Source organism: Macrotis lagotis, chromosome 2 (assembly GCF_037893015.1).
Source record: "Macrotis lagotis isolate mMagLag1 chromosome 2, bilby.v1.9.chrom.fasta, whole genome shotgun sequence".
In the NCBI taxonomy this organism is placed as follows: domain Eukaryota; kingdom Metazoa; phylum Chordata; class Mammalia; order Peramelemorphia; family Peramelidae; genus Macrotis; species Macrotis lagotis.
In genome coordinates, this window is record NC_133659.1 from 163879831 (window position 1) to 163901060 (window position 21230).

General features: G+C 37.7%; 1 protein-coding gene and 1 non-coding gene across 4 annotated transcripts; both read left to right on the forward strand.

The window, feature by feature from the left end:
- The first annotated feature begins 1754 nt into the window (after nucleotides 1–1754).
- Nucleotides 1755–20191, forward strand: KHDC4 (KH domain containing 4, pre-mRNA splicing factor). 3 transcript variants are annotated; one of them, XR_012475805.1, is made up of 15 exons: nucleotides 1755–1855; nucleotides 3046–3262; nucleotides 5878–6006; nucleotides 6533–6612; nucleotides 8495–8547; nucleotides 8811–8974; nucleotides 10446–10657; nucleotides 11811–11871; nucleotides 13138–13195; nucleotides 13455–13708; nucleotides 16064–16225; nucleotides 17087–17199; nucleotides 17944–18035; nucleotides 18852–19759; nucleotides 19856–20191. XR_012475805.1 is itself a non-coding variant. In XM_074223264.1 (14 exons), exons 1-14 carry the CDS (start codon nucleotides 1818–1820, stop codon nucleotides 19049–19051), a joined length of 1833 nt encoding a protein of 610 aa, XP_074079365.1. In that variant the 5' UTR covers nucleotides 1755–1817; the 3' UTR covers nucleotides 19052–20191. The 3 variants fall into 3 exon arrangements, 2 of the variants coding, with proteins under 2 accessions (XP_074079365.1, XP_074079366.1); XM_074223264.1 differs by having other exon boundaries at nucleotides 18852–20191; XM_074223265.1 differs by lacking the exons at nucleotides 18852–19759; nucleotides 19856–20191 and having other exon boundaries at nucleotides 17115–17199; nucleotides 17944–18037.
- On the forward strand, nucleotides 9944–10072 carry LOC141515765 (small Cajal body-specific RNA 4). The gene has a single exon (XR_012476510.1).
- Nucleotides 20192–21230: the final 1039 nt, after the last annotated feature.

Here is a 21230-nt window from a genome sequence, read left to right on the forward strand (position 1 = left end):
GTCAGAAAACTGAATTCAGAAGTCAACAAGATAATATAGTGTACCTCATTCCAGCTGACTAATGAGGCATAGGCTCTGCTGTAAATGCAGGGATTACTGATCTGATTTGAAGGAGTATTAGTGTCTCTGAGTTTTGGCTACTTTTCCCTTTATTGTTCTCAATGGCTAAAGAAGTAGAAACTACTAAAAACCAGAGAACAGACTTAAACAACTTTATAGATGCTAGATTTACGGGAACTGCTTTTCACTGAAAGTTTGTAATGCTGGCTCAGCCCTCAGCCAAGAAAGCAGATCTGAAAAGAGCTGCAGATTCCAGGTTGAAGGCTAAAACAGCTGAATCCGGCAGCCTGAGGTAGCAAGGAAGCAGCATTGTCCATCAGGATTGTGAAGAGATCCAGACAACACTGTACCACAAAGTAAATACCTTAAGATCTGTAGCCTAGTGGCTCTAGGCACAAAGATTTATTTCCCTGTTCAACCTGCTTTTCTGCTAGACTTCTATAATCTTGTGCCTACTTTACTCCATGGACTCTATCCATTGTAAGAGAGTAACACAGGTTTATGGATAGACAGATATGTTTTTATCATTATTGCTTTGCATTCTTTAATAAATGTTTCATGATTGGGGGAGGGAAGTAAGATTAGGGGAAAAATTGTAAAATTCAAAATAAATAAAATCTTTAACAGCCAAAAAAAATTTAAAAATAAGTGTTTCATGATTAAGAGCTAAGGGTACCAGTGATTTATTTAAATGAGAAACATACCAGTGGGGGCTCAGGAAGGATAGTAGTGAGTAGAAGGATGTCTTTCCCTGCCCCTTTCCCCAGCAGGATTTCCTCCAGGACCCTGAAGACTGACTTGTAATCCTGATCTGCCATAAAGGGTACAGCCATAGCCCAGGAATTAAGAACCTGAAGCGAGTTGGGGATGGCATCCGCGAATGTACTTCATATACACATAAACAGGATCTATTCCTTCAAAGGAATTCAAGTGTCATGAAGACTGAAACATTGTAACGTTTACAAATTGCATTTCAGGCAGGCACACAGTGGATTTTTTTGAAAAACAATTGATTTAGTAATCGTTGAAATGGGTAAATAGCAGCAATTGACAGACAAGACTAGAATTCCCTTTCCTGTTTTGTTGTCCTTATTTTCTTATGTTCAAAATACATAAAATGGGCATGTTATTTAATCTCTTTGCCTTAATCCAGTGGAGAAGAAAATAAACCTTTAAGGTATCTTTGCCAATAAAACCCTATGGATGGCATGGTCCACTGGATCATAAAGAGTTGGATGGGACTGAATAACAACTAAATAAGTTAATAGAAAACATGAAAGCATTTTTAAAAGTCTGTTGAATTGACGGAAAAGTTGAAATTTGTAAGTGACCCTCGTTGCCACTCAAGAGGCACTAGCTCGAAGATGGCTCAGTCCACTTATTTTTTCAGAAGCAGGGGGACGACTAAAGCTCACACGCATGCGCATCCAATCTGTTCGCCGCGGAACCAGCTCACGTGTCCATAGCAAAAACGCTCACAGGCCACGCCCATCGTTGAAAGCAATTCGGCTTCCGTCCTCTCCGGGGCGTGGGGGGGGGAGGAACACACTGCGCATGCTCTGAGAGACCCCTCTGCTCCCGCCATCCTAGCACCTTTTCCGGCCCCACGTCCAATCCTTGGAGGCGCTGACACCGGAACCGCCCTGCCTCGCGACCGGAAAGGGCTGTGCTCAAAGGCGTTGGGGCCGGAAGTGACGGGGAGGGGTGGTAGTGGTGTGGGGTGGTAGTTGGCGGGTGGTTGAGCTGATCCTGTCGCCATGTCCGCGGGGAGTGCGGCGCATCCTGGGGGTGGCGGGTGAGGCCCGGAGGGGGCAGGGGGTGGTGGGCGGGAATGGGAAGGGATGAGGGTCGGGTTGTGAGGGTCGGGGTGGTGAGAGAGAGGAGGCTCGGGGAAGCTCGGCCGGGGAGCGGAGGGGGCAGGGAACGTGCAGGGGGGGTTAGGCAGCATGGTGGGGGGGGTCACTAAAAGGGGCGGAGGGGCGGCTGAGGCGAGTGGGACAAAGCGGGAGGAGGAGCTTTGGGGAGGCCGCTGGGGGTTGGGGACCCCGGAGAGAGGGAGGCCTGACGACCAATCGGGGAAAGAGGCGGGGCTGACCGAGAGGGGAAGGTGACGGGGCTGCCGGGGCTGCCGGGGCGGGGGCAATTAAAGGGGCTCCAAGCTAAGAGGAGAGAGACTGGATTAACTAAATAAGTTTATTGAATTTGTCATTAAAGTTTAGGGTAAAACACTAGCTAATGTATTAGAATAGGCCTTAAAGCCCTCTTACAGTTTGTAGCATTTAGAACTGGAAGAGAGTTTATAAATCATCTCTTAATAGCTTTTCATTATCTTAGGAATAGTGAGAAGAGAAATAAGGTGCTGAAGGTCATACACCTAATTAGTAGCCAAATCTGCTTTTAACGGAGGTCTTGAGGACTTGGCCACATACTGCTGCCTCACAATGGGCCTGAACTTGACAGCTTAGTGGAACATTTTTCTGTGATTCCTTCAGCTTTCATTTTACAGACCTAAAAAAATAACGTGTAATGCTTTGCCTAGTTATGAGGAAAATGCCAAGTTTGTACAGGTACAAACACTGAGAACGGAGGTGGCAAATATTTGTGTGTCTGCAATTCAAGAAACTAAGACTGGTGCATTACTTGGATTCTTAGCAGCAGAAACTAAATGATTATTCGAATTAAGGAACTGATATAGTGTGCTCCCTAAGTGTAGAGCCCTTTGGTAGAAGTAGGGGGGGGAATGGGAATACAGGTTAAAACTTGCATATAGATCAATATTGGGATAGCTAGTAAACTACAGCACTTCCAAACCTGGATAAGAGGTCTCTCAATCTCAGAGAAAGAGAGAGAAAAATTATTCTTGAGATTAAGGTGGGGCAAGTTATCTGGTAGGATTAAAGGAAGAGTAGAGAGTTGAAATTGTAGGGGTAAAGGAAGGGCAGTTAGGGCTTCCAGAGGGTTGACATATTTATCTCATTCCTTAAGGCGCCGAAGTAAATGGGACCAGCCAGCTCCTGCCCCACTTCTCTTCCTCCCTCCTGCTGCTCCTGGTGGAGAAATTCCCAACAGTGGGGGGAGTCCTGGGGGATCAGCAGCTGCTCCCTCAGGAGCCTTAGATGCAGCAGCTGCTGTGGCAGCCAAAATCAACGCCATGCTGATGGCTAAAGGAAAACTCAAACCAACCCAAAATGCTGTTGAGAAGGTATTTCAAGAATTGACTCGGTTTTTGATATTCTCTTTTTAGAGTGATATTATAGGTGATTATTAGAACAATTTGTCTTGGGGCAGCTAGGTAGCATAGTGGATAGAGCCCTGGAGTCAGGAGGACCTGAGTTCAAATGTGGCCTCAGATGTGTAATAATTGCCTAGCTGTGTAACCTTTGGCAAGTCACTTAACCCCATTGCCTTAAATAAAAAAATTTTAAATTGAAGGTCAAATAGTTTATTTTCAAATAAATTATCTTACTATCTTAAGATTTATATGTTTAACCAATTTCTGAATAATGTATTGCATGAACTTAAAAGTTTAATAGACTGACTTATTTTATGTTTATTTTAAAATTTAATGAAGAAAGTGAAGAATTGTGTGTTATGTGAGAGAATTGTTGCAAACTTTATATTTTTTGCTGAGCCTTATGTGAAATTGTAGCATCTTCAAAAGAGATGTGAAAGATAATTTAGTCCAACCTTTCATTCTGAAGCAATCTTTAATATTCTGTAGCATTCTTTTTTTTTTTTTAGGGTATTTTTTTTGCAAGGCAAACTTCTTTAATTTAAGTGGCTTGCCCAAGGCCACACAGCTAGATAATTATTAAGTGTCTGAGACCGGATTTGAATTCAGGGACTCCTGACTCCAGGGCCGGTGCTTTATCCACTTCGACACCTAGCCGCCCATTCTGTAGCATTCTTAATGGCCATCCAACTAAGTAAGCTTGACAGTTCATACTATGTCTAAAGTAGCCCTCTTAATTGTCAGGAAGTTTTTTCATGTTAAAATGAAATCTTTCTCCTAGTAATTTCTACCTATTGTTAAAATAGTAATGAACAAGTGTTTCGAAAAACTATCTCCTTGTAGTTCTGCAAGGCAGGCACCATGCATTAGTTTATTAAGTACTTGCCATGTGCCAGGCACTATACCATGTGCTAAGCCATAAACAAAAAGAAGACAATACTTGCCCTTAAGCAGCATCCTTTTAATTGAGGAAAGATCACACACAATGAGGGAGTTGAAAAAGAGGGTGAGTGAGGCATGTGACCCAATGGTGCTAAAGTTCAGAAAGTCAAAAGCAGAACCTGGAAAGGAATGGTGAATGGCTGGCCTGGTCCTTTTCTCAAGTTGGAGAACCCTGGAGGAACCCATCAATGGGAGAAGGGGGAGGTGGGGTATAGGGGTATTGTAGAGTGAGAAAGCAGTTGAATCATGATTACAAAGGGTAGAGGGTTAAAATAATTAGAATCAGAATGACTAATTAAACATTGTTTATGTGATGTTAATGGGAATTTCCAGTAAAGTAGAAGTAAATTTTTTCTTGAGTATTTTAGTTTGTGTATACTTTTAATTTATAAGCAATTGTCCATTTCTTTGTGATGCAAAGAATTAAAAACATACAGATACAGAATAATCCTCACATTTTCCCATGGACATCTGTCTCAAATTATAATAAAATTTGACTGTATAGTACTATATCCCCATTTTTGCTTTACACAGAAATTTTATGGACTTTATTGGTACAAAATAATATCAGAAGCCACAAAGTTTCTGGACATTGTTGAGAGGTATCCAAAAGTGTAATAAGTTATGGCATACAATTAGAAACTGAGAAAACAGAACTTTTTTTTTTTACTTTGTATTTTACTACATATTGTATGTCTCATTGCAATTGCTGAAAGGATGAATCATTCAGTTTGAGGATTTTGGGGTATTATTAAAACAGCTAGAGACATTTGAGGTTCTGTGGCTTTGTGATAAAGGCCTAGGGTGAGGAATATCATGCAGTGGATTCTCCCTTATATTTTATTTATGCTTACTTTGATTATTCGGTTGCCTGTAATGGTTGGTGGGAACAATTAACAGCTCTTAGTGATTCTACAGTTTGTTGTCAATAATCTATACACAGATGCTGAGTTGAAAAGCAATTTAGCAATTTAACAGGGTCTTCAAAATGATTTCTTGCCCTCCTTTGGTTTTCTGTGGGAGGCGTGGTATAATATAAAAATCATAAGAGTCAAGAGATCAAAATTCTTGTCACTGCTTTTCCACAAATAATAATTAATATTTTTTGTAGTTATTTAAGGTAAATCATTTTATGCATCTCATATCATCACCATATCCTTTTAAGGTAGATACAACTATGTACATTTTTTTATAACAGTTAAGGCAACTGGCCTAAAAAAGGCTAAGTGATATTCTCAAAAATAGAATATCTGTATCCAGTTCCAGAACTTTACCCTGTGTTCTAGTAACCATTTTATCTTTACCAAATTACTTCACATTATTAGACCTCTATTTCCCTATTTGTAAAAATTATGGGATTATACTTGTTAATATTCAGGGTCTTTTTTTAAATTTTAATCCCGTTTTTCTACTTTGTTTAAGGAAGACTCACATGTATGGACAAACTCTTGAAAGCAGCAACTGTTTTGTTTTTTCTTTGTATCTCTACTGCCTTGCACATAGTAGGGGCCTAATAAATATTTGTTCATTTTTATTAAATAAGATGGTTAGGGAGATGGAGGAATAGGAAAAAGGATTGGGGGATAAGGGAGAGACAGCTTAATGATTTTATCATCTATCTGCTTTTGTCCTCTTGTTTGTAGCTTCAGGTCCCAGGTAAAGGTCTGGTTAGCAATAAAAGCAAAGATGATCTGGTGGTAGCTGAAGTGGAAATCAATGATGTCCCCCTTACATGCAGAAACTTACTGACACGAGGACAGACTCAGGATGAGGTGTGTATGGAATTGATCTCTTGTATTTGGAATGGAAGTACATAGAGGCATTTTAGAAATTAAAGGCTTTTTAAAATAAATGTAAAGATCTAGACATTTGTTGTCTTGCTAAGGAATTATTTTGGTCTCCAGATAGAGACTGAATTTATGTTGAGAAAAGAATACATTTGAAATTTAGAACTTAACAGTAAGGAAGTAAAAAAGTCAAGGAAATGGAACTTCTTAAAACTCGTGAGAGACCATATTTGCACTTGAGATAACTGACTAAATGAGTGGAGCTTTAAGGCAGTAATTATGGGCTCTTTGGCTCTTGATTTGAGAATAATATACAAGTGAGACATCTAGATAATAAAGAAACAGTTAAATGTCAGTTTTGTAGAATTTGAAATATGATGTTATAGTTCATTCATAAATGTCAATTTTTGTTTTGGTTTCCCAGCTCTTGGGAGTAAAAATCACATGCAGTTTCCAGACTATTATTAACAAGCTTGCCATTTTGTTCATTGTGCTTCTTTGCTCTTTTTAGATCAGTCGACTGAGTGGGGCTGCAGTCTCCACTAGAGGGAGGTTCATGACTGCTGAGGAGAAAGCCAAAGTGGGACCTGGGTATAGATGAATATTTTCTTCCTTTATGTGTGATGTTAAGTGATGCAGGGTGGTAGGAGTGGTAGTCCTAAATGGATAACTATTTTTGGGGTCTTCTGGGTCCGTTTTATTGAGATATTCCAAAGATACTCTTATTTCTTAATTAGCAGCTTGTTATGATGACTGCTTAAAAAACCCATTCAGATATTCCAAGATGTTAATCATCATTATTATTCTGGGTATCTGAGGTAGGATTTGCAATACTGTTTGTTATTGATGGTCTACATTGTCAGATATGGATTGTGGAGAATCCGTGGTAAAATTTTAATCCCATAAGGTCTTCTATCTGCTACTTGTCATGTTTGACCTTCTTCTTCCATTTGTCAGTTGGAATGCAAACATTTAAAAATATTGGCCTGGACAAAACCTAATTAGGAGACAAAATTTTAAATAAAAACTAAAATTTACAAATAAAGATGCTTTTTTTGGACTACCTGCTAAATATGGAGTTCCACAATCCTATTTGATTTAGACCTAATATGTGCTTACCACACAATCTAGTCTTGGTTACACGAGGTACAAATAAAGTTACAGCAACAGAGTATATCCCTTTTGGGAATTAGGTTTAGTAAATTCATACTTGATTAGCAGTGGATTCCAGATGAAATATAGATGGATGAGGGAAAACTGAGCATTCTTGGAAGAATAACTCACTTGCCTTTTTTATTTTATTTTATTTTTTTTTGCAAGGCAAATGGGGTTAAGTGGCTTGCCCAAGGCCACACAGCTAGGTAATTATTAAGTGGCTGAGACCGGATTTGAGCCCAGGTACTCCTGTCTCCAGGACTGGTGCTCTATTTACTACGCCACCTAGCTGCCCCCTCACTTGCCTTTTTAAACTAGAACTATTAAGAGCTTCATAATAGGGCCTTGTGTAAGTTTTTTTTTTTCTCAGTCATTTTTCTGAAGGATTTTAGAGATTGGCTAGGTCACTGGAAGCCTTTGTTGGTTGAACCATTTATAGAAATGTGCTTTATACTGTTTATTTTGATAGTAATGGTGAGTAATCAATCCCTTTCTGTGATTATGCTCTCATTGTAAACTGTTGGGATTCTTCTCTTGCCACTTATGTCTCTATTAAGGAGAGGGGTTTCCAATGTACCAGAGTAGCATTTCAAGGAAGGCAATCTATTCAGTGCTTTGCCTAGCTCCTAAAAATAAGCACCAAAATAAGTTGCCATTTATTGGAATTGTCAAACTCCTGGGGTTTTTGCTAATGACTTTTTTTTAACCTTTTGTTTATGAACCAGAACAAGGCAAAAATGAAAAGGTTTTTTAAGTTACAGAGAAATTTTAAAAATTGGAAAATTACGGCAGTTGGGTAGAACAATGGATAGAGTACCTGCCCCTATAGTCAGAAGGACCTGAGTTCAAATCCAACTTCAAACATTTATTAGCTCTATGACCATGGGCAAGTCACTTAGCCCATTTTGCTTTCATAAAAAGAAAGAAAAGAATGAAAACTGATACATCTGTGACCAGATAGTTTGGATTAGAACTTGTCTGGTTTAGTACACTATCCTTAGAAACTGTCCTGCAAATACTATTGTAATCAACATCTGTGGTTTAAGTCTTAATTTCTTACTTTCCATCAAGAACTAATATAGAAGAAAGGGATTAAACTTAGATATTTTTGAAAAGTAATACTTGAAATATAATGTAGATCCTTAAAATATTCTTAACTTGAGCATCCTTTCGTAACCAGAATAGAAGTAAAATTGTCTATGTTTGACAGCTTCTCCATTTGTTTAGTTTTTACATTTACAATTTTAAACATTTAAAATTAGAATGTTTCCGTATGTTCCCATTTATTTAAAAGATTTGCTTTATTTCACTTTTCCAGGGACCGTCCATTATATCTTCATGTTCAGGGTCAGACACGGGAGTTAGTAGACAGTAAGTAATGTTTACATTCAGCAGGGCAGATACTTATTGTACTCTAAATAGAAACACAAGTTGATATTTTGGAACTGTGTAACAAGGAAATAAATTAATAATTTCATTTTCTGAACCTTCCAAATATGTAAATACTTGGAAAAAGTCACAGACAATGCACAAAATGGATTATCTATTCTTGGATTGTTGAGAGTTAGAGTTAACGTATTTTTGTGCATAAGTCGATTGATTCATTAGGAGATTTACTTTCTATGTCCTCTTAGGAGCTGTGAACCGAATCAAAGAAATCATCACTAATGGTGTTGTGAAGGCTGCCACAGGGACCAGTCCAACTTTCAATGGAGCGACAGTTACTGTCTATCACCAGCCTGCTCCTGTTGCCCAGCTGTCACCAGCTATTGGTCAGAAGCCTCCATTCCAGTCAGGGGTATGTAATGTACCTTGACCATCTTTATGCCAGCAGCATAGTGCCTTGAACATAGCAGGTACACATATATTTGAGTTTAATTTCAAGGTATTTTTGTTTTAAAAGTTGAGCTCCCCAAAAACAAAGTGAATTGGGGGGTAGGATGGGAATAGGATGAGAAAGTTTTCAAAAGAATTAATTGCAGGCACTTGAATATCAATAACTATATAAAAAATTGTTTTAAACAGTAATAAGAGAAATGCACATTGAAAGAGCTCTGAGGTTTCACCTTACAGCAAATTAGTAAAGTTGTTGAAGCAAAATATTCAATATTGGTCAGTCTATGGGAAGACATATAAAAATAGCTGTTTCACTGTTAGTGGAACTTTGAACTGGTACAAGAGTTCTATAGAGTAATTTGGAATTGTGAGAAAAGTTACTAGAAATTCTATTACTAGTTCTACATTTCCAAAGAAACCAGATCACGGAAACGAATTAGTTTTCAGCACTTGGGAAAGGCTCAACACATTTGCACATATTAATAGAATGAACTGTTGCATTTTAAGAAATGTTGAGTATGAGAAATTCAGAGAAAAATAGGAAGATTTGTATGAATCAGGGCAGAATATCTATAATAGTACAAATGGAAACAACACTAAAAACAGTTGAATTCTGACTAATTCTAATGATTGGTCTCAGAAAACTGATTATGAAGCATACATTAGGATAGCCATCAAGGACTGTAGATGAGTAATGCCATATGTAGTGTGTCTTGGTTTTGATTAAAAGTTTTTCTTATTACAGGAAATAATTTCAAAGGGGGTGGATTTTAGGGGAAATGATTTTGTTTTTACATTACAGTCATCAATATACTTTTTAACAATGCTCTATGCCTTCCTTTGAGGGTTTTTTTTTTTTAAACATAAGGCTAAGGAATCATTTTTCACATGTTTGACTAGCTGGCTTATATTTCTTTTGATGTTGATAATCACTGGAGGACTAAGAAGGCTGAGTCTGATGAAGCTAGACTCTGCTGATACAATCCTCCTACATTAAAGGGTTGGAGAGAGCAGTCCCACTTCAAGAAGAGTAGAGGACTGACTGTACTGCCCAACATTACATTTTATCATAGGAAGAGGCTATCTACAACAATTTCATATGTACAGTGTATGTATTATGAAGGGATGAAGGAAACCTTTCCTCTTAGTGAGGTTCCCTACCAGCCTTTTTAAGTGTTTTTCTCTTTCGCAAAAATCCCTTGCTAGAATCCTTGGTATTCCCCATAAAGTATCTGATAGGCAATGTGAGTAATATGGTGGGGTTTGATGTAAATCAGACTCTTTGTAAAGTATTTGTATTTTGAGTGAGGACCCAGTACTTTGGAGTTTTGAATGGCATCATGTCATATATAGTGGTTTTTTTATTATGTTTTTTCAAGAAATAAGATTGTGTGTTCTTTTTGGGCTAAGATGTAATTCTCTCCTGTCTACAGCTGCATTATGTTCAAGACAAATTATTTGTGGGTCTGGAACATGCTGTACCCACATTTAATGTCAAGGAGAAGGTAGAAGGCCCCAGCTGCTCATACTTGCAACATATTCAAATTGAAACTGGCGCCAAAGTCTTCCTACGTGGCAAAGGCTCAGGCTGCATAGAGCCAGCTTCAGGCCGTGAAGCTTTTGAACCAATGTATATTTACATTAGGTATGATTGAATAGGGTTGGGGGTGGGGGGTGGGTAGATCCTTAATTATTGTTCATAACATTTATGGAGTCATGCAGATTGAGCGAAAGAAAATGCACCTAAATTGTGTAATATTTGGCTGAAACACTAAAAATAATATCTTAAACATAACACTTTAAATGTGATTAAAGGAAGTTTTAGACTAGGGTGCTTTAGTCACGTTAAAGGATATCCTGCTTTTTTTTTTGAGTTAATTTCAGTGCATTCTTGCTTTTACAATTCCAATATATTGGAAAGGTGTTATATTTAAATCACATGATCCGAGTTCCATTCTCAGCCCTGAACCTTTCTAGCTGTGTTGGCAGTGAATTAATTGATCACTTAACCTGTGTCTCATGAAAGCTCATTTGTAAAATTAGAATAATAATAATAACTAAAATTTAATAGGATGATGGGGGTGGCTAGGTGGCGCAGTGGATACAGCACCAGCCCCAGAGTCAGGAGTCCCTGAGTTCAAATTCGGCCTCAAACACTTAATAATTACCGAGCTGTGTGGCCTTGGGCAAGCCACTTAACCCCATTGCCTTGGGAAAACCTAAAAAAAAAAAACCTTAATAGGAAGATAAGGAAAGTGCTTTGTAAATTGCTAAGCTCCCTAGTAATGTAAGCAATTTTTTAAGTAGGATGTAACATCCTTGCCAATTTCAGTGTTTAGTTTTGCAATTTGTAATTCTGGTGTATGAACTTCTTTAAAAAAATGTTCTCATAACTTTTTCATAAGAAGAGATCTATAGGCTTCATCAAATTGCCAAAGGGATCTAGTGATTCAATAAAAGGTTAAAATCACCTGCTATTAAAAAATGAGATAACATAATTATAACAAGTTCTTAAAATCTGATTATTTTAATTATTTTCTTAGAAAGTTGGATGAACTTGACATGTATTTTTCCCCCCTTAATTTGGTCAGATAGGATCCATGGAACACAACATCAGTATAAGGAAAATATCAATTATCTAAGGGCATATTTCTGTGTTATATTGTCTTCAGGCCTAATATTTGAGCTATCATGAGAATTTGTATTAGATCATGGAAAGTTGACTGGAAATCAAAGCAGTATGTTAGATTATTTATTTTTCCTCCTCCACTGAATTCCTTGTTCTTGTTTCTTTGCAGTCACCCCAAACCAGAAGGCCTTGCTGCTGCCAAGAAGCTCTGTGAGAATCTCCTACAAACAGTGAGTTGTGTGGTCTGACTTATCTTTTTTGCAAAAGACATTTTTGTTACCTTTGTGGCCTGTTGTGGCTACATTTTTTGTCATGATGCCTGGACATGTTTTGAAGAGTCTAGAACCACTGAGGTTTGGGTCACAGTTTATATACCAGTTCTCTCTTTTCTTGGATCATTTTTTTATCCATATTGTGGGGTTTTGACTCTGGAACTAGCTTCGGTTTGGATGAGCCATCCTTTTGTTGGTATTCTATCAGGCAGGAGTGTGGGTGATCAAAGTTAATTATTTCTTGAGATACTCAAAAGACCAAGATGCTTAGATTGAGCCTTAGTGTTGGAGTTTGTGTATGGCCTTTATACCTGGTAGTTTTCAAGTCTTTTATTCCAGACTCTTCTGCGTCCCTGAAGAAAATAGTTGATATTAATGATGAAAAGTTAGGAGAAAAAAGTCAAGGAATGTTGATTATTGTGTTAGTATTAGCAATTTTGAAATTGCCTGATTGTCCCCTGGTGGAGTATATGAAAATAAAGTAACTGAAGAACACGTGTTTTAGGCCAAGAAAAAGAAGCCAGCCCATCGCTTCATAGAGCTGATCTTATAATTTTTTTAATATAAATATTTTGTTTGTTTTCCAATTATATAAAATGGTAGTTTCTACCTATCATTTTTTGTAATATTTTGATTTGCAATTTTTCCCTGAACCCCCCCTTTCCTCCTACCCACCTCCCCACAGAAGGCAGTCTGATAATCTTCACATTGTTTCCATGCTATACATTGATCAAAATTGAATCTGTTGAGAGAAAAATCATATCCTTGAGGAAAAATTAAAATATAAGAGATAGCAAAATTACATAGTGAACTGGTCTTATAATTTAAACTATCTTCTTTGAGGTGGCTTAGTGCTCCTGTATGTTTTCTCTCCCAATTAGAATGTTAGTTCCTTGCTTTTTCTGTTTGTATCACAAGTGTATAGCTCACTTCATGGCATGCAGTAAATATTTAATTAAATGCCTTTTCATTCATCCTGTCAAAATTTAGATTAGACCCCATGTAAAAACATTAAATTTAGTTGATATTTGTCTTTTTGAAACTTAATTTTCACAGTGGCTCCAAAATTGTCTTTGAGAAGTTCTTTGAGAATTAGAAGCTGTAGAATTTGTTAAACAGGCCTTGAGCTAAAAGAAATGCCTTTACTAATCCTATCAAAAATTTCAGTTAAACTATGAATCCAGGCATATTCACTTATTAATTTGTTCTTTTTTTCTTTCTCAGGTTCATGCAGAGTACTCTAGATTTGTGAATCAGATTAACACTGCTGTACCTTTACCAGGTATATATACTTTAATTTTCTGTTTTGGGGTTGTGAATCAATTTGTCATAGGCAATGCTTACATATGGGTCATGGAAACTGAGGTTAGACTTGGAGTGCCCTAAACTCCCATGTAACATTTACCTCACACTTAACTGTAATTTGGAAAGACATTTTGCTTCATTTTTTTTCCTTTCCTCTTAGGGTAATAAGTGTAACTCAATTTGATTGTCTCCTTCTACTGCAGCTGATAATAAACACTTTTTTTCTTCCCCCTCAGGCTATACACAACCCTCTGCTATAAATAGTGTCCCTCCTCAACCACCATATTATCCATCCAATGGCTATCAGTCTGGTTACCCTGTTGTTCCCCCTCCTCAGCAGCCAGTTCAGCCTCCCTATGGAGTACCAGGCATAGTGCCACCAGCTGTTTCATTGGCACCTGGAGTCTTGCCAACGTTACCTACTGGAGTCCCACCTGTGCCAACACAATACCCGATTTCACAAGTGCAGCCTCCGGCTAGCACTGCCCAGGTAGGATACTAAGAGTATATATGAGATAGCATGATTTTGGTGGGAGCATACTCAGGTTTAGGAAAGAATTTCCTATTTTACTCAATAAGAAAACCTGTAACATAAAGACATCAGATATCTTCTGCCAGTGAATCACTTTTTCACTCAAAAAGAAAAAAAAAATCACCGTTCAGAGATCTTCTGTATCCTAAATTTGAAAAAGGCTGTCTACAAGATGAAAAGGGCCAGCTCAGCTCATCTCATCCCTTTCCTGTCATGAAGAGCTGTTTTTTCCCTTTGGATCTTCCACATATACAAATTTATAAAGTGATATTAAGAACAAGAGATCTTAGCCATAGGTTTGGAGTTGGAAAGGACTATAGTAGCCATCTAATTTGAACCCCAAATAGTGTATCTACTATGACGAAAGATCATCTGGCCTTTTCTGGAAACCCTTAGTTGAAGAGTAACCTACTGTGTCTCAAAATAGCCATATTCATTATACTTTTGAATAACTTTAATTATCATGAAGTTTTCTTCTCAAACCTGAATTTGCCTTGGCAACCTCTATCCATTGCTTTCAGTTTTGCTCTTTGTGGCCAAGCAGAGTAAGTCTCATTCTTGTTCTATGTAATAGCCCTTTGGGTAGTTGAAGATAGCTCTCATGGTCCCCACAGATCTTCTCTAATACATACATTAAACATTCCTGCTTTCTCCAACCAATTCTCATATGGTTTGGGCTCAGACTCTTCATCATTCTGGTAGACTTCTGGATGTTTTCTGACTTACCAATGTTCTTTCTAAACTCTGATCCCCAGAACTGAATGTAATCTGGTCAGAACAGTTGATGGGGTGAACACCACCTTCTTTCTGAAAATGCCACCTCTCTGAATACAGCCTAAGATTGCAGTAGCTTTCTTGGCTATTATAATCACACTGTTGACTCATTGAGTTTGCAATTCCTTTTAGCTCCCCCTCTAATCTATTTCTGCTATCCATACCTCCTCCATCTTGTACTTGTGAAGTTTATTCTTTAAACCCAAGTGTAAAACTTGATATATCCCTATTGCTTGTCATCTTATTTTATTAGACCAATTGTTCTAATCTGTTTAGAAGTTTCTGAATTCTAACTTTAATTTTTGGATGAAAGTCAAGTCATCAAACATTTTTTAAAGCTCTTACTATGTCACAGGCACTGCACTAAACCCTGGAGGCAGAAAAAAAATTGCAAATCCCCCCCCCAAAAAAAAACCCGCAGTCCTTACTCTCAAAGAGCTCACAGTCCAATGGGGGTAGATAACATACAAACAATATGGAGACAGGGTTAAGTGGAGGTCATCTTTAAAAGAATGCTCTAACATTGAGAGGGATGGGAAAGGTTTCTTGAAGATCAGTTTTTAGCTGGTCCCTGAATCATTCAATGAATTATCTATCCCTTTCACCTTTGTGTTAACTGCAGATTGATAAGCATGCTATCAACAACTTTTTCCAAATCATCAACAAAAATATTTAACAACACATGGCAGATCTTCCTGTGGCTTTACTCTATTGGAACTACCACCTTCTAAGTTGACAATCAGCATTAGTGACTGTTCAAAGTTTAAGACTTTTAAGGATGGTGTGTCTAATTCTCGATGCAAGTTTTAAATTCTACTTTTTACATGAGGACAACTATATCTCAACTTTAGTCCATAATTCTTTGTGCTCATAATGATATTTTAAAATAACAGGAAAGGGTGGCTAGGTGGCACAGTGTATAGAGCACTGGCCCTGGAGTCAGGAGTACCTGAGTTCAAATCTGGCCTCAAGACACTTAATAGTTAGCTAGCTGTAAGACCTTGGGCAAGCCACTTAACTTTGCCTTGCCAAAAAAAAACTTTAAAAAAAATTAAATAATAGGAAAAAAATGTCAGAAGAACAACTTTTTAGAGACTGGAAATAGGAAATGTAATTATCTTTGCAGCATACATTAGCAGTGATTGTTGACTGAAAGAGTTATCATGCAATAAATGTCTTTAAATGAAAATACTATGTAAATTCCTCTTGACTTTTTGTTTATAGGGCATGAATATGATTTTAATGAGTATGTTTGCCTTTCAATAAGAACAATAATGAAACATTAAATTTGTAACAGGTCTTCCCAGAATTTCAAAATTTCTTTGTTTAGATTATCTTATAACTTTTTATAACCCTTGGAAAAAGGGATGTAGATAATATTACTATATTTTGTTAATATATAATTTTATTGATGCTCAGGAGAAGATTGAAGTTTGTAATCAGTTTATCTCATAAAAGTATATTATATTCACTGTTTGTTTACCTTTTCTCCAGTTTTGTATTCTCATTTTCCCCTTCTTGGTTTCTTCTGGCCCCTAGAGTCCGATGAGTGGTCCTTTTCTTCCTGCTGCCCCTGTCAAAACTGCTTTGCCTACTAGTCCCCAGCCTCAGCCCCAACTCCCAGCCCAGCCCCAGGGGCAGAAGAGGAGGTTCACAGAGGAGCTACCAGATGAACGAGAATCTGGACTTCTGGGATACCAGGTCAAATAAAATATCCAGTCTTAACTTTTCTCAGCAACTTTTACCTTCTTAACCTTACTCTCCCTCAGACTAAAATCCAAATCTACACCAAGAGTTTTCTTGATAATAATATTTGATGTCTGTAATTTATAATTATATTCTTGGGGAATTAATGTGCAACCCCAGGGTTGCCTTTAGTTTTTTTTTTTTAAGTCAAAAAAGTCAGTTTTACCAACATCCCACCTAGAGAAAAAAGACCCCTTTAATTAGAATCTGAAATGAATTCTTAGAAGCCCATACTTCTGTCTAGGCACAAGACATTCCATTGCTAAAGAACTTTCATGACGTTCTTGTTGAGGCATCGAGATGGTAGTAGTCTACAGATTTGGTTAGGGTTTCTTGTTGCAGCTTGGCTTTCAATTCACTATTTTCCCCCAGATGCCAAATAGGAAAGTTGCCAGAAATGTTAGCATGGAATATATTACTTAATTACTCTGGGGTACTCTTCCACCCATCCAGTAAATGGATCTTGATCACGTTCCAGACAAGAATCATAATTGGATTTGACCCACATTAATGTAGTAGGCAAAAATCAGTAGCTTTTCATATTACATGACTAGACTTGTGCTGTTCAGTTAAGCTGTGGTCAGTCTTGGAAAGACAAGTCATATTTGAATTTCTTAGTAAGGGAAAACATTAAGGAGAAGAAATTGAAATTCTTATTTTGAGGGTAGTTATTAATTGGTCCAATCTTAAGGAACTGTGTAGTTCAGACTAGTTACAGTTTACCTGAAAGATGGGGCACGTGACAGTTACATTAAGGAGCTAAACTAATACAGCAGTTGTAGATTTGCTAATGCCGCTGTATTTTTCTGCTCATAGCATGGACCCATTCATATGACTAATTTAGGTACAGGCTTCTCCAGTCAGAGTGAGATCGAGGGTGCGGGATCGAAGCCGGCAAGTTCCTCAGGCAAGGAGAGAGAGAGGGACAGGTAAGTTGGATGAATTTTCCAGTGGGAAGTTAACATGACCTAAGAAATAATGTTGGAATCAATGCTAATGGTCATTGGTCATTGCTACAGGCCACCAGTGTTATAAGACTGAAATAAAATAAAAAATATATCTGAGTCAAAGAAACTTCTCTATTTTGTTATGATTAATGTAATAAATGAAAATCACATTAATTTTTCTTCTTTAGATGAAAGACATATGTACAATTAACCATAACCTTTTGAAGGCATGATTGTCCAGATTTCTTCCTTTTACTTTTTGCCTGCATTTTGGCCATTGCACTGAAGTTGGATAAGAACTGAGTGAGGAGAAATTTAATTCAGCCAAATTTGTTACTAGTTAATAAAGTATTTTGGTTTTCTTTCTTTTGTGAGTAGGAACTTCAGACTCATGGTCTGAGTGAATTTAAGGGACTATTTGTAGACTTGTAGTTTTATTTTTTTATTTAAGGTAGTGGGGTTAAGTGACTTGCCCAAGGTCACACAACTAGGCAATTATTATTAAGAGTCTGAGGTTGGATTTGAACTCGGGTACTCCTGACTCCAGAGCCAGTGCTTTCTCCACTGAGCCACCTAGTTGCCCCCCCCTATTTTATAGATTTTATTTTCTTCTCTTGCTTTCTGGATACTCAAGGATTGACTGAATTTATTTTAAAATGAAGTCCTAAAAATGAACACTTGGGCACCTGTACCAATGCTGGTTCTAAATCTCTTATCTTTTAACAGGCAGTTGATGCCTCCACCAGCTTTCCCAGTGACTGGAATAAAAACTGAATCGGATGAAAGAAATGGGTCTGGGGCCTTATCAGGCAGCCATGGTGAGTATGGTGTAGGTGGGAGACTCTTTAGTCTGGGCTTTAGCTTTTAGCTTTCTTATCTGATGTTCACTTGGGTGACCTTTAATAAGCTGCTTTTCTTTATGTTCAAACACAAAGCCTATAGAAACCTAACCTTTTGTCTTTTAACTAGTATATCCAGGAAGATTCTAGAGAATAGTGTCAGTTTACATGGCACTTAGCATCAACTTCCATTTTTAAAACTCACCGAAAAGGCTCCTTAATGAATTTATAAATCATGTAGCAAATTTCAAAATTCAGAATTAGCATTGCATGCTCTTTAGACACTGAGAGTTAACTTTCTCAGTACTAGTGAAGATAATACTAGATCCTTAATAGATCTAACATGGAGCCATTGCTTGATCTGAGAATCTTGCAACTCATTCCAGAACAGTTGCTCTGGACTTTAGAAGGTCTATAGGAGCATACTGTGGCCTTATTAAAAATAAACAGAGGCAAATACATTTCTTTTATACTTAACTTCTTTCTTTTAACTCTTTAAAAGGTGAAATGTCAGTCCTTAGTAACTCACTTGCTAACTTTCCTTTTTTTTTTTTTTCTTTTTTGTGTTTCTTTTTCTTTCTCTTTTCTTACATGGTTCTGGTGGATTCACATTTGCTGATGCTGGTGCTGTTTTCGTGTGATCTTCAACGGTTTTGGGTGACCATTGACCCTGTGACCTCAAAATGGTGTCCAACTAACCACTTACAATTAACATCTTTTTTTATTAACAATTTTATGGTATTATCTTTTTTTCTTGGTGGGGATGGGGGTTGGGGTTGCCTTTCTCTATTCTAGATTATCCAGCTAAGAAGATGAAAACCACGGAGAAGGGATTTGGGCTAGTAGCTTATGCTGGGGATTCATCTGATGAAGAGGAGGAGCATGGAGGCCATAAAAATGCAAGTACTTTCCCACAGGGCTGGAGTTTGGGATATCAGTACCCTTCATCACAGCATCGAGCTAAACAGCAAATGCCTTTCTGGATGGCCCCGTAGAAGACTACTACAGAGCAGATCTTTGATCATCAGTGACTCTTCTCTAGCAATAATGCATGTGTATCACATAACAGACTGTGGAGCTGGGGGAGCCATCTTTAACATTTCCAGAAGTTAGAGGTGCTGCGTTCCCTTTCAGAGGAGTTCTATTCTTTTAAAAATGTTCTAATTTCTGCAACAGCATACCATCCATTAAAAGATGTTTAGAATCACAGGCTTTTTTCAGGGGAGAGAGGATGTCTTGAAAGTAGCTGAAATGTGCTTGTTTGATAAAAGGAGTTAAGTGTTGCTTGGTCTGGCCCCCATGTTCTTTACAAATGTATGTCCTCAACTCTACGTGATACAAATTCTATTTGTGTTTCTCTGCTGTTTGTGAATGATTTTAAGCAGTGGCAGCCAAAATCTTAGCATTAATGGGGACTAATTTTGAGAACTTGCATTCTATCTTTTAATATTTAATTCTTCTAAGAGACCCTTTGTTGGATTACTTTTATTTTGAAAAATGCTGTTTTCTCATTTGAGAATCTTGGATCTAACCAGTTCCTGGGTGGAAAGTTGAAGTTATTTCCTCATCTTTATTGGAATTGTCTACATACCCAGCACCTTCAGCATATTTATGTCTAAAGACAGTCATTGCAACTTTATTTCATTCCTCTGAACTTTCCCTCTCTTCAGCTGGTCCAGATGAAACTCCTTGACTATGAGCAGGTCAGAGAATCTGAAGTTCTCTTACTACTCTCAATTTACCCAGATTCTTTTCCCAACTGCATAGCTCATCATCATGGAAATTGTATGTCTCCACAGAACTGGTTGCAGCTGTAGTAGAGAGACTTTGACTGCTCTGACTAGACTGGTGAATCATTTAGAGTGACTGAAATTGCAGCTAGTTTCTTTTTTCTTGGCATTTCAAAGGTCCTGCCAAAAGAACTTTTTTTTGTATTGAGAATATTGACATGTGAATCCGCTGAGAACGACGGTGCTGGCCTGCAAAGCAGGAGTTAGTGTTTGAAATGTTGGGACTGATGTTTTTGCACACTTGAATACTTCGCAAGGCTAGCTTTGTATAAATTTTCTCTGGTTTCCTATATGTTGTAAATATTTAGAACCATAATTTCATTATAAATAAATATAAATATTCTGCATTCTGCTTCTCTTTCCTTGGTATTATATTTTACATTCTCTAGCACAGAAAACTTGTCATGGGCTAGTGGGTCATTACTCTGGGTATTAAGTACTGGCAAGCAGTTTTGGTGGTTTCACAAAAATAAGTAAAATTTAACAGGAGGGAATTGTATAACTCTAATAGCTTTACCACTGGTATATGTAGACTCTTGACTGTTTTTACACAATCAGGTTGGTAGGGACAGTGTTACAGAGATTATGCTAATATTATTAATAGATATAGTTATACTTCTCTATCCAGTTAATTAAATAACCCATCTTGGGGAGGATTAAGGAATAAAGGAAAAAGGGGAGGGAGGGGGAAAGGTTTTTCCATATGTGAGATGGTACATAAGATTGTGCCAAAATTTGTCAAGTTTTTGCTGGCCAGATTCTAAATTTAAGTAAAATTGTTTGGAAGGCGATAGTAAGAAAAGTTACTAATGGCGCTAGCTTTCACAGCACAGATCCACAAAGATTGTTAGGGGATGCTAAGCCCCAACCCAGAAGGTACCACATATTGGAGCTCTTAAGAATCGGTAAGAAAGCAGCTACTTTAAACTTTGAACATAGGGTGCCTGACTGCTGTTTGTGCCACACAGCAACTACAGGCAGCCTTGATATTGTAACTGAGGATTTCACCAGTGTGGGGAAACGTGCATCTTCTCAGCAACCTTCCTCAGAGTGACCTGTGGCAATCAGAGAGGGTCAGTCTCTGTGCCAGCCTTGACCTAGTCTTGGTCATTTTGAACCTTATAAGGCAAGTTCTTTATCCATTACGATTCCACACTTGCCCCTCCGTGGCAATCTTTAGGGGACTTTAATGTTAGCACTTGGAGGTCTAGAAGGAGGAAGTGGAGGGGTGTGAGGTAATGAGCTTAGGACAGCTGCAACCAAGCTTTAGACAATTCTATGCTCCTAAATTTTGAGAAGTGAAATAGGATTTGCGTGTTTTGCTTTCCCTTGTTGACGGGAAGGTCAGTTACTTTAATAGCTTTGCCCCGTTCACATGTTGTCC